The sequence below is a fragment of the Palaemon carinicauda genome, chromosome 40, assembly GCF_036898095.1.
Source record: "Palaemon carinicauda isolate YSFRI2023 chromosome 40, ASM3689809v2, whole genome shotgun sequence".
Lineage (NCBI taxonomy): Eukaryota > Metazoa > Arthropoda > Malacostraca > Decapoda > Palaemonidae > Palaemon > Palaemon carinicauda.
The window spans coordinates 48,655,622-48,669,239 of record NC_090764.1 but is presented as its reverse complement, the minus strand read 5'-3'; the positions used below and the strand labels follow the sequence as shown (position 1 = coordinate 48,669,239).

General features: G+C 41.7%; 1 protein-coding gene across 2 annotated transcripts in view; it reads right to left on the bottom strand.

Annotated features, from left to right (window-relative positions):
• LOC137631762 (uncharacterized) overlaps window positions 1-13,618 on the bottom strand; it is a 334,578-nt gene that overhangs the window by 60,280 nt on the left and 260,680 nt on the right. For both annotated transcript variants that reach the window (XM_068363705.1, XM_068363704.1), the window contains exon 9: window positions 3,416-3,682. In XM_068363705.1, coding sequence (XP_068219806.1) covers window positions 3,416-3,682 — 267 coding nt within the window. The remainder of the gene's footprint in view (window positions 1-3,415; window positions 3,683-13,618) is intronic.

Here is a 13,618-nt window from a genome sequence, read left to right as displayed (position 1 = left end):
TGAGTGGACTCTCTCGCAAACGAGAGGTGCCACTTCGTAGAAGAGACCTAAAGACACTCGTGGTGACGCCCCTTAGGGCTGGTGGATCGGCAAGCTGGCCTAGCAGTAGCGATCCTCCGAAAAGGAGTCTCTATGAGTGGCCTCTCTCGTGAACGAGAGAGGTGAACACTTCGTAGAAGAGACTTGCCAAGACTGTGCTCCACCCCTGAAGGAAGAGAAACTCAGCAAGGGGGGAGAAATGTCTGGCCGAAGGGCAGCAACAGTAGTCGAAGGCGATGAATTTATTAAGGTATGGGAAGTTCTCCCTTTGAAGGGAGAAAACCTCACACCTGGGGAGGAAACCTCCATCGGAAGGGAAGTTGTCCAACCCCTGGAGGCGAACCTCCTTTAGCGTTCTAAGATGATCTGAAGTGCTGGCATGTTGTCACGGGAGTACTTCCGAGAGAAGGGATAACGCCCACGACGATGTCCTCTGAGGGACGGCAGTGACAGCAGATTCCCCAGGCATGAACAGGACAGCTCTGCTTCGTTGGCACTCTTTAGTCGAACAAAGAAAAACTGCATAGTTAACTGGGAAAATAAAATTAAATAATTATTTTAACAGAAATTCCCCAGGGAGGAACTCCGAAGAGGAACCCCAAGGGAATAACATAAAATAAGAATTAGATATGCGCCCTCCTTCCCCAGATGACATCCATGGGAGAAGGGGGGGGGGGAGCGGAGTAACTGTAATAAAAACAGAATTATAACAGAATTATAATTATCTAAATCATCTAAGAATATTCACTAATAGTGAGAACCACTGACCCCCCGAAGGGATGTGTTCCCCACGGAGAAGCTGAAAAGTTAAAATACAATTAGATTTCACTAAAAAATAATCGAGATACACAAACGGAATACTAGCAACCTAACCCGCAACGGGAAAGGAGCTTCCGTAATAGTACGTAGTTGTAGTAAAGGTGAACGACCTCGAGTAGAGAGAGACCATAGTCAATCTAAAAAGGCCACATTCCCTTCACTCAGAATCCAAGTTTCCCGTACGAAAAGAGGAAAAGCGAAGATAATAGAAGAATGAAGAGGGCCCAGGCAATGACGATTCCCCTGCGGCGGCCGAGTTAACGGATATATGCCGACGGGAAGACCGATGGACCAGAGAGGAGAGGCCGTTCCCCACGAAGTGGAACTGTGCTGGCCTTGCTACTACGCAAGTGTCGTTGTCGTATATCACACACACACCACAAACACTGAAAAGAAAACTTACTACATTTCAATACACATATATATACATAAACATTAAGAATGTTTATATACTGTATATATTACAATTATAAGAAAAATTAAAGTAAAAGACAAAAATTAATGGCAGTCCAAAATAGGCGAGGAGAGAGAGAGGAAACAACCGTTCTCGCTCCGAGCCAAAAGTAAAGTGAGCTCAAGCACAGGTGTGTGTGGGTGGGGGGTAAGCAAGCTACGCTCCCCTACCCTCGCTAACTAGCGGTGTGGGTAGTAAACCCTTGTTAAATTTTAATGGCTCGTCATTTCAGCTACACCGAAAGTAATACCCCTATTAAATAGCGTGGTTTGTATTCCAGTTACGGAACAAAGACAGAGTATTTGAGATTGAAAAATGGCGAGAATGGGGAAGTTAGTTTACAAGGAGAGAGATTGAAAAAGATTTGAAAATTTCAGATATCTAGGATCAACAGTTGCAGAGGATGGTGATCTGGGGGCAGAAATAACCCACAGAATACAAGCAGGATGAAAGAATTGGAAAAAAGTGCGTGGAGTACTATGCGACAGGAAAATAGGGGTTAAGTTGAAAGGTAAAGTACAAAGGACAGTTGTGAGACCGGCAATGATGTATGGAGCGGAGACGTGGGCAATAAAGAAGACAGAAGAGAAGAAGTTGGATGTGGCAGAGATGAGAATGTTGAGATGGATGTCTGGGGTGGCAAGAAGAGATAAGATATGGAATGAGGTAATTAGGGGTACCACAGGAGTTAGAAAACTATCAGATAAGGTCCAAGAAAGTAGACTGAGGTGGTATGGTCATGTCATGAGAAGACACGAACAGTATATTGGGAGGAGAGTGATGGAAATGGAGGTACAAGGAACGAGAAGGAGAGGGAGACCAAAGCGAAGGTGGGTGGACTGTATCAAGGATGACCTTCGATCAAAGGGATTAACTGGTGATGAGGTGTGGGACAGAGGTAGATGGAAAAAGCTGACCAGAAACATCGACCCCACATAGAAGTGGGAAAAGATGTAGACAAAGAAGAAGAAGAAGAAGAAGAAGAAGAAGAAGAAGAAGAAGAAGCATGTTTGTGCATTGCTTATTCGAAGATAATTGCAATTTTCATGTTCAATATACCATTTGAAAAGGCATATTGTGTATTTTCACATGGTATATGAAAAAATTTAAAAAATATAATTATTTCTATATAAAAACTTTATCATAAATTCATTTCCATAAAAATTCATTGCCCATCTTTGCACTACAATTGCTCATTTTTCCTAGAAAATTTATTCAACTTTTGTGATGGCTGGCTTGACCACCACACAAAAACACTAAACTTATCAAACAGTATTCACTAAAGTACCATACTAAGTCCACAAAAGGTGGAATAGTATACAATTTCAAGAAGAGATTAGTCAAAGGATCGGCGATGTCAGAAAAATTTCTAACAAACCTTCGGTAGTACCCACCCAACCCAAGGAATTTTCTGACATCCCTCCTGCACTTAGGGATTAACATTTTATCAATACATTCGATATTTGCTTGCTTAGGAGCAACTTTACCATTACCAACTTCATGACCCAAATATACGACCCTCGCCTTTGCGAATTCACTTTTCTTTAAATTAATTACTAAACCTGCTTTCTTCAAAACCTCAAACAGTGCCCTAATACGTTTTAAATGAGTTTCCCAATCATTACTATAAATAACAATATCATCAATATAAACTACACATCCTTCTAAACCATAGACTAAAGTATTCATGCAATTTTCCGTTTACCTCTAGCTTCATTCTTTAGTTACATTAGTAAATATCAACATAAGTAGGATGATACATGATGTCATTGCTCTGTAAAAAAAATTAGCATTTTGTAATCAATCATGGCTCTTTACTAGTCAAATTCATATCAATCATTGCTACAGCATGACATAACTGCCATTTCTACAAAAGTTCCATATTAAGTCATCTAACATAATTCTTATATTTTTATGGATATTCTAAAGAACTATCTTACATCTTTTGCACAGTTTTCATATTTTTTTCGCTGTTTCAAATACTTTTAAGCTTGCAATGATTATCCTTGACATACTTTAATGCATGAAACTAGAAGTCTACTTTTAAATCTTAATACTTTTTTTTCCACTACAAATGATAACAAGAACAATTTTATATCTCACCTCTTTGTAATCCTTTTCTTTAGATCTTGACATCATTACATGTACCAAGGGCACTAATGTTAAGCCGTCTTCTGAGCTTACATACGTTTGAATGGAAAAACATTTCATGAATGGCTGGCACTGTACATCAGGATTTCCATCTATATACCAAATCTTGGCCTGAGACATTAATTCTATCTGATGGTTGGTTGCAAGTATTAGATGGCGTTCATTTCCAAGTATTAAATCCCTCTTCATGAAGGCTGAAGGCATGAAATCTTCATTCAACTATAAAGAGTGTGGGAAAGAAAACCAATCAACATTAATACATCAGAAAGAAAAAATATATGACAGATCCAGTAAATGAACACTATTAACAAAAAGTATTAACTTGTAAAGAGAAAACAAATTTAATCCATATACTAATCTAGATAGTAATACTTTCTCCAGTATTAGTTACCAGGTGATCATAAATACATTTTTACAGGCAGCCAATAATGGAGAAGGAACCATTTCAATTTATCCAGTTCAATGTCACTTCAATTATAGAAGTTTCACTTTCAACATTTTAACAAGTTAATAGCCTAACAATAAACTATGCCTTCTAATTTTGGAATGCCCTGCAATCCCAACAGAAAATAGAAATCAGAAGCACAGCAAAATGAAATAAAGTCTTTGCAGTTAAAGGATGATGCGCAAAATATCATTCATCCTATCCAGAACCACAGTCCCTTCTTATTTATACATATAACTATAAATAACATTGATTGCAGCCAATGATTTGGACAATAAGGAGTAAGCATAGCATCTACAATACCACATTTGTAATTAATTATAACTATCATATAATTAATTTTGAAAAACAAACTATAACCCTTACTTGAAAAACAATGCTGCGAGCATTATTAAAGAACTGGTATGGAGCCCTCAAATTTAACAACAGATAGATATATACAACCACCTTACAATTTCGTAAATGTGTATAAAATACACCTTGTACATCGAATAGCAAAACCACCAAGAAGCATCCAAGAATGCGTATTCATCTGATGACTTTACAGGAACTATAGTCTATCATCTCCCATGGGTTAAAACTAGTGATTTTAATTTCTGTTAAGAAGCTCCCACCCCAAAAGCATGAAGCACATGAATTTTGAGGAAAATGCATTGAAAAATGTCTCACTGGACACACTTACATCATTTTGAAAATGAGACTTCTACAGGACTTACATGTAAATTTTGGCACCAGAATGCAAATTATAATAAAAAGATTTACATACATAAATGGAAATCAACACTAAATCAAAGCTTACATTGGGTATTTTGAAATTCTGACGTAAAACAAACATTTAATAACTAGAATACAGTACTCCTCGCTTAAGCTGAAATTCATCACTGTGAGTTATGGATTTGTTAGAAGAGAATATTATAGCACATGTACTAGCCATCTATCAATGACTTGTATTCTTTTTCTTCCTACAGAGGTGTTATGTCTTTGGAACATTCTGGAGCAAATCCAATTACAATGAATTATTAGTTGATTAAAAAAAAAAAAATGTTATTTTTATAATAAAATAAATTTTTGAATATACTTACCCGGTGATTATAATAGCTGCAACTCTGTTGCTCGACAGAAAACTCTACGGAAGAAATTCGCCAGCGATCGCTATACAGGTTGCGGGTGTGCCCAACAGCGCCATCTGTCGTCCAAGTACCCAGTACTCAATGTAAACAAAGAACTCAATTTTCTCCTCGGTCCACTGCGTCTCTATTGGGGAGGAAGGGAGGGTCCTTTAATTTATAATCACCGGGTAAGTATATTCAAAAATTTATTTTATTATAAAAATAACATTTTTCAATATTTAACTTAGCCGGTGATTATAATAGCTGATTCACACCCAGGGGGGTGGGTAGAGACCAGCATTATATGTTTACATTATTATGAGCTAAGAATTTTTATTTCATTTTAGAAGTTATCAAAATAACAAAAACAAAATAAATAGGTACCTGGTAAGGAAGTCGACTTGAACAATTACTCTGCCTTTTTAAGTACGTCTTCCTTACGGAGCCTCGCGATCCTCTCAGGATGCTGAGCGACCCCTAGGATCTGAAGTATCAAGGGTTGCAACCCATACAACAGGACCTCATCAAAACCCCTAATCTAGGCGCTTCTCAAGAAATGACTTTGACCACCCGCCAAATCAACCAGGATGCGAAAGGCTTCTTAGCCTTCCGGACAACCCAAAAAACAACAATAAAAACATTTCAAGAGAAAGATTAAAAAGGTTATGGAATTAGGGAATTGTAGTGGTTGAGCCCTCACCCACTACTGCACTCGCTGCTACGAATGGTCCAAGAGTGTAGCAGTCCTCGTAAAGAGACTGGACATCCTTAAGATAAAAAGACGCGAACACTGACTTGCTTCTCCAATAGGTTGCGTCCATTATACTTTGCAGAGATCTATTTTGTTTAAAGGCCACGGAAGTTGCGACAGCTCTAACTTCATGTGTCCTTACCCTCAGCAAAGCTTGGTCTTCCTCATTCAGATGGGAATGAGCTTCTCGTATTAACAGTCTGATAAAATAGGATAAGGCATTCTTTGACATAGGCAAAGATGGTTTCTTAACTGAACACCATAAAGCTTCAGACGGGCCTCTTAAAGGTTTAGTTCGTTTTAAATAGAACTTAAGAGCTCTGACAGGGCATAAGACTCTTTCTAGTTCATTTCCAACCATATTCGATAAGCTTGGAATATCGAACGATTTTGGCCAAGGTCGAGAAGGTAGCTCGTTTTTGGCTAGAAAACCAAGTTGTAGAGAACATGTAGCCGTTTCAGATGAGAAACCTATGTTCTTGCTGAAGGCATGAATCTCACTGACTCTTTTAGCTGTGGCTAGGCAAACCAGGAAAAGAGTCTTTAAGGTGAGATCTTTCAGGGAGGCTGATTGTAGCGGCTCGAACCTGTCTGACATGAGGAATCTTAGTACCACGTCTAAATTCCAACCAGGTGTAACCAAACGACGCTCCTTCGTGGTCTCAAAAGACTTAAGGAGGTCCTGTAGATCTTTATTGTTGGAAAGATCTAAGCCTCTGTGACGGAAGACTGATGCCAACATGCTTCTGTAACCCTTGATAGTGGGAGCTGAAAGAGATCGTTCTTTCCTCAGATATAAGAGGAAGTCAGCTATTTGAGTTACAGAGGTACTGGTCGAGGATACTGATACTGACTTGCACCAGTTTCGGAAGACTTCCCACTTCGATTGGTAGACTCTAAGGGTGGATGTTCTCCTTGCTCTAGCAATCGCTCTGGCTGCCTCCTTCGAAAAGCCTCTAGCTCTCGAGAGTCTTTCGATAGTCTGAAGGCAGTCAGACGAAGAGCGTGGAGGCCTTGGTGTACCTTCTTTACGTGTGGCTGACGTAGAAGGTCCACCCTTAGGGGAAGTGTTCTGGGAACGTCTACTAGCCATCGAAGTACCTCGGTGAACCATTCTCTCGCGGGCCAGAGGGGAGCAACTAGCGTCAACCTTGTCCCTTCGTGAGAGGCGAACTTCTGCAGTACCTTGTTGACAATCTTGAACGGAGGGAATGCATATAGATCTAGATGAGACCAATCTAGGAGAAAGGCATCTATATGAACTGCTGCTGGGTCCGGGATTGGTGAGCAATAAATTGGGAGCCTCTTGGTCATCGAGGTTGCGAAGAGATCTATGGTCGGCTGGCCCCAAGTGGCCCAAAGACTCTTGCATACATCCTTGTGGAGGGTCCATTCTGTTGGAAGAATTTGTCCCTTCCGACTGAGGCAATCTGCCATGACATTCAAGTTGCCTTGGATGAACCTCGTAAGTAGCGATATGTTTAGATCTTTTGACCAGGTGAGGAGGTCCCTTGCGATCTCGTACAGCGTCAGTGAGTGGGTCCCTCCTTGCTTGGAGATGTACGCCAAAGCCGTGGTGTTGTCCGAGTTCACCTCCACCACTTTGCCTTGAAGGAGAGACCTGAAGCTTTTCAAGGCCAGATGTACTGCCAGTAGCTCCTTGCAGTTGATATGCATTGTCCTTTGACTCGAGTTCCATATTCCCGAGCATTCCCGACCGTCTAATGTCGCGCCCCAGCCTACGTCCGATGCGTCCGAGAAGAGAACGTGGTTGGGAGTCTGAACAGCCAGGGGCAGACCCTCTCTGAGGTTGATACTGTCCTTCCACCATGTCAGGCAAGACTTCATCTTCTCGGAAATGGGAATCAAGACCGCTTCTAGCGTCTTGTCCTTTTTCCAGTGAAATGCTAGGTGATATTGAAGAGGACGGAGGTGTAGTCTTCCTAATGCTACGAACTGTTCCAGGGATGATAGCGTCCCTATCAGACTCATCCACTGCCTGACTGAACATCGTTCCTTCTTCAGCATGTTCTGGATGCATAACTGGGCTTGGCTTGTTCTGGGGGCCGACGGAAAAGCCCGAAAAGCTAGACTGTGAATCTCCATCCCTAAATACACAATAGTTTGGGATGGGACCACTCGAGACTTTTCCATATTGACAAGGAGACCCAATTCCTTGGTCAGATCTAGAGTCCACTTTAGATCCTTCAGACAGCGACGACTGGAAGAAGCTCTGAGAAGCCAGTCGTCCAAGTAGAGGGAGGCTCGGATATCCGCTAAATGAAGGAATTTGGCTACATTCCTCATCAGCCTCGTAAACACAAGAGGAGCTGTGCTTAGGCCAAAGCACAGGGCTTGAAACTGGTAGACAACCTTTTCGTAAACGAATCTCAGAAAAGGTTGGGAGTCCGGGTGGATGGGGACGTGGAAGTAGGCGTCCCTTAGGTCTAACGAGACCATCCAGTCTTCCCTTCTGACCGCTGCTAAGACTGACTTTGTGGTCTCCATGGAGAACGTCTGCTTTGTGACAAAGACATTCAGCGCACTGACGTCTAGCACCGGCCTCCACCCTCCTGTCTTCTTTGCCACTAAGAAGAGACGGTTGTAGAAGCCCGGGGTTTGATGGTCCAGGACTTTGACTACCGCTCCCTTTTCTAGTAAGAGAGACACTTCCTGTTTCAATGCTCGTCTCTTGTCTTCCTCTCTGTACCTGGGGGAGAGATCGATGGGAGATGTTGCTAGAGGGGGTTTTCGTACAAACGGGATCTTGTACCCCTCTCTGAGCAACTTCACAGATTGTACATCTGCGCCTCTTCTCTCCCAGGTCTGCCAGAAGTTCTTGAGTCTGGCTCCCACTGCTGTCTGAAGAAGTTGGCAGTCAGACTCTGCCTTTAAAGGACTTGGTTCCTTTCTTCTTTCCACGTCTCCCTTCGGCACGAGCACCTCCTCTGCTGGAGGCTCTGCCACGAAAGGGCGGAATAAATCGGGACGCTGGAGTGTCCATCCTTGGTCTAGCTGACAAGGTAGGCAAAGGGGTGGCTTTGCGAGCAGAGGACGCAACCAGATCATGAGTATCCTTCTGTATCAAAGAAGCAGCAATCTCCTTAATCAAGTCCTCTGGAAAGAGGCATTTGGAAAGAGGAGCAAACAGAAGTTCGGATCTTTGGCAAGGTGTAACTCCAGCTGACAGGAAAGAGCAAAGGTTCTCACGCTTCTTGAGGACTCCGGACACGAAAGATGCAGCAAGCTCATTAGATCCGTCACGTACGGCCTTGTCCATGCAGGACATGATAAGCAATGAAGTCTCCTTCTCTGTCGGAGAGATCTTCCTGCTTAGAGCTCCCAGACACCAGTCTAAAAAGTTGAAGACCTCGAAGGCTCTAAATATCCCTTTCAAAAGGTGGTCCAGGTCCGAAGATGACCAACATATCTTTGAGCGTCTCATGGCTAGCCGGCGGGGAGAGTCTACAAGACTTGAGAAGTCGCCCTGGGCAGAGGCAGGAACTCCCAAGCCGAGAACTTCTCCCGTGGCATACCAGACGCTCGATCTAGAAGAGAGTCTAGCAGGGGGAAACGTAAAGGCTGTCTTCCCTAGACTCTTTTTGGACTGCATCCATTCTCCTATCACTCGTAAAGCTCTCTTGGACGAGCGTGCGAGGACGAGTCTAGTAAAGGCAGGCGAGGATGACGGCATACCTAAAACAAACTCTGACGGAGGAGAGCGCGGAGCCACAGACACAAACTGGTCCGGAAACATCTCTTTGAACAGTGCTAAAACCTTCCTAAAGTCCAAAGAGGGTTGCGTAGACTTAGGCTCGTCAAGATCCGTATGTGGTTCATCTACGTGAGCAGCACCATCATCATCAGAAAGACCATCATCCGAGTATTGAGGAGGAAGCGGCAATGGAGTAGGTAACGGCTGGTTAGCTGAGTCCGGTCGCACGGGTGCATGCGTGACTGAGCCGGACGCAACGTCATGGAACTGTTGCCCAGTCTGTGAGCTGGCAACAACCATAGCAGCGCGGGGACGCACAGCGTCTACTCCAGACTGTCTAGCCTGATGTGGGTGAGCAGTGGCAACCACACTGGGTTGCGGAGGTTGACGCACCGCGTCAAAACAAAACAACTCTGACGGTTGTTGTACCTCACGAACGTCAACGGAAGGCTCCGTGCGTCGCTGAACGTCAACATGCGGCTGGCAGGGCACACTGGAACGCATGGGTGGCGGAACTCTCTCAACTGGAGTGCGCAAGAAGGTCGCCTCAGCGTCCACAGGACGCACAACCGAGTGTGTGATTGGTTGTAGGCAAGAGGCTGTACTAGCTGGTGCAGCAGCAACCTTCTCCGCACGCAAGTCCTGCATCAGAGACGTTAATTGGGACTGCATGCTCTGCAGCAAAGACCACTTATGGTCTGCAGGAGCAGGTGCGGCGACAGACGGTGTAACTGTCTGAGGCGGTACCGCTTTACCTCTCTTAGGAGGTGAGCAGTCATCTGATGACTGCAGCGAGTCCGAACTGACCCAGTGGCTACAACTGGGCCGTTGGACTTGCGCGGAAGGGACCGACTTGCGCTTCAACGGTCGTGAGACCTTGGTCCATGGTTTCTTGCGAGAAACCTCTTCCGCAGACGAGGTATAAATGGGCTCTCTCGTCTTTGTGTGGTGGGGGCGATCTTGGGTAGATACGCCCGAAACCACAGAGGGAACGTCTGTTCGCTGATTAAAGCCTCTCGAACCCATTTGTCGTACGACATTGCTTCTCCCCTGGACTTGGGAGCTTGCAAGAGGTCCCGGACTAGGAGGACGACAGGCACGAACAGACGAACCCTCAAGCGCAACACTATCCACAACACTATCACTCACTTTGTCACTTCCCACTGCACTTTTACACTTCAGGTCCTTGACATCTGCCATGAGCTGATTACGGTCACTAGCCAGTGACTCAACTCTCTCACCCAGAGCTTGGATGGCACGCATCATATCAGCCATCGAAGGTTCCTGAGTGCCAGAAGGGGGGTTAAGAGCAACCACTACAGGGGAAGGAATAGGTTGTGGGGCATGAGGAGAGGAAATGTCAATAGATCGAGAGGAACTTCTCCTAACTCTATCTCTCTCTAGCCTACGTGTATATTTTTGGAATTCGATAAAATCAAATTCCGAAAGCCCAACGCACTCCTCACATCGATCTTCCAATTGACAGGTTTTATCCCGACAATTGGAACAAACAGTGTGAGGGTCGATAGAGGCCTTCGGAAGACGCCTTGAACAGTCCCTAGCATTACACTTCCTAAATTTTGGGACTTGAGAAGGGTCAGCCATTTTGAATTGGTCAAAGGGGAATTCAAAAACTATCCAAAGTCATCAACAAATAATCCGTAATCAACAAAAGAATGCAAGGATTTTTGAAGAGAAAGCCTGCACAGCGAAAGCTCAAAACTAGAATATTGTACTTCACCAAATAGTTGTGAAAACAAATCCAGTTAACAACAGCGAATTAGTAGGTCTTGCCGGTAGCACGACAGAGAGAAAATTGAGTTCTTTGTTTACATTGAGTACTGGGTACTTGGAGGACAGATGGCGCTGTTGGGCACACCCGCAACCTGTATAGTGATCGCTGGCGAATTTCTTCCGTAGAGTTTTCTGTCGAGCAACAGAGTTGCAGCTATTATAATCACCGGCTAAGTTAAATATTGAAAAAAATATGTTACATGCAGTAGTTTGTCCCAGTACTGTGCATAAATGAAAATCTTGCACCATTGCAGCAAAAGGATATTTCTTTAAAAGCACTATACTGCATCTAACTGGTCAGTTATTTTAAAGACTATACAGTACAAAATACCCATAAGCATCCTGAATCTTCTAAAGGCAAGCAGGTAATGTACTTTTAACAATCTGGAAGTGTGTTGTTTATTATCACAAGATACTTTACCTAGACCACTGAATAAAATAAGATACACAAAAGGTATGATCAAAGGATGTGGTCTTGAATCAGTAGTGAAAATTCAAGCTAAACACAATCAAAGAAGTTGGAAAGCTATTACAGCAAACCACAAAGAATGCTTGAAAGGTAAAAGACCTGAAAAATCTCAATGCAGGTTTTAAAGGAGAATGTAAAGTACCATTAGACTGGAACTACTACAATACCCAATGTAAGGCTAAATGTTTCCATACCAAAATGAGGACCCAAAAGTTGCCAATACCAGAATCTCACACTACTCATATATAATGTATATCTAATAATTTTTTTTGGCATAACAATAATATTGCAATATTCTGGTTTTGAACCGCACGCCCACAACTAGACATAATCCAGCATTAGGTTGTTATTTTTCTAAGGTGTAAGAGGACTCATCCCCTTTATTCTCAATATTGCCATTATTTCTGACATAATGAGTACCCTCATATACAGTAATACCTCTCAATACAAATGTTTCTGTAAGCGAAAAATTCATGATACGAAACGAAAAACAAATATTTTTTGCCTCGCATTATGAAAAACCCTTCATGATACAAAATGAGATTCACCCGGCCGTCAAAAAATGGCTTTAAAATTTGTGCGCTGCAAAACTAAACTCGCCACCATTGTTCTGCTTTCCCATTGGTTATATCTCCCTACCTTGATGTTAATTACTGCCATAAAGATCCTGCTCTCCTATTTTGTAACAATAAGTACATTTTAAAGTTACAAAACAAAATGAACAGTACTGTATTGTGTGTATGTGCAGTACATACATATGCACAATGCTACTTCACATATCAAAACTTTAGCAATATATTTTTCTTTCATTAATAACAGATTGTAACATATTTTTTCCTTATAATTCTATATCAATCAGTACATTTTTAAAAAACACAATGAACAGTACAGTAATGTGTGTATGTATAGTATGTGGTATGCACAATGCTACTATGCATATAAAAAACATTAGCATTTTATTTTTCTTTAATTTTGGTAAATAAATAACAGTTAAAAAAATATTTACTGAACAATTAAAGTTTATTCATTCTACAAAGTAAGTATATGTACATATTAACATCAATGATTCTTGCTTGTATTACAATAAGATAGATTAAAAATACAAGTGTGTAAAAAACAGGTAAGTTATTTATTGTTGTATCACCAATGAATACTACAGTACGGTAATTGTATTACTGAACAATAAAATACTTAGCTACAGTTAAAAATATGCACAAGAAGAAAACAGTTTGGTATACATAATAGAAAACGTACCTCTTTCTAGTAAGGGTAATCTTAATAAAGTACAGTACGTACAGTACTGTATATTTTGTACATGTACAGTATTGTTCTGTACGTATTTTATTTTCCCTTTATTATTGCATTATGTTTAAATAACTACTTCATTTATAGGTATCAATTGTTAGGTTAGGTATATTGAATGATTCAAATATACAGTAATGCCTCACAACACGAAATTAATTCGTTCTGGAGTGGCTTTCGTAAAGAGATTTTTTTCGTGTTGTGAGTCACATTTTACATGCAAGTTGCCTAATTCGTTCAAAACTCTACAAAACACCACATTAAATCTCATAATAAAGCTACAATATAACCACAATGAAATACTGTGAACCAAATAAATTCAAATCATTCAATATACCTAAACTAGATGTTAATACCTGTAAATTAAGTTGTTATCACAACAACGTAATAATATATGGAAAATAATACAATACTGTACATATACTAAATATATAGTTCCATATGTACTGTACTATTATAGTTACCCTTATTATAGACTAAAGCTACATTTTCTGTTGTCTGAACTCATTTTCTTCAACTCTGTGGTGGGTGACTATTTTAATCTCAGCCTGGCTGGCAAATCTCTTTTCA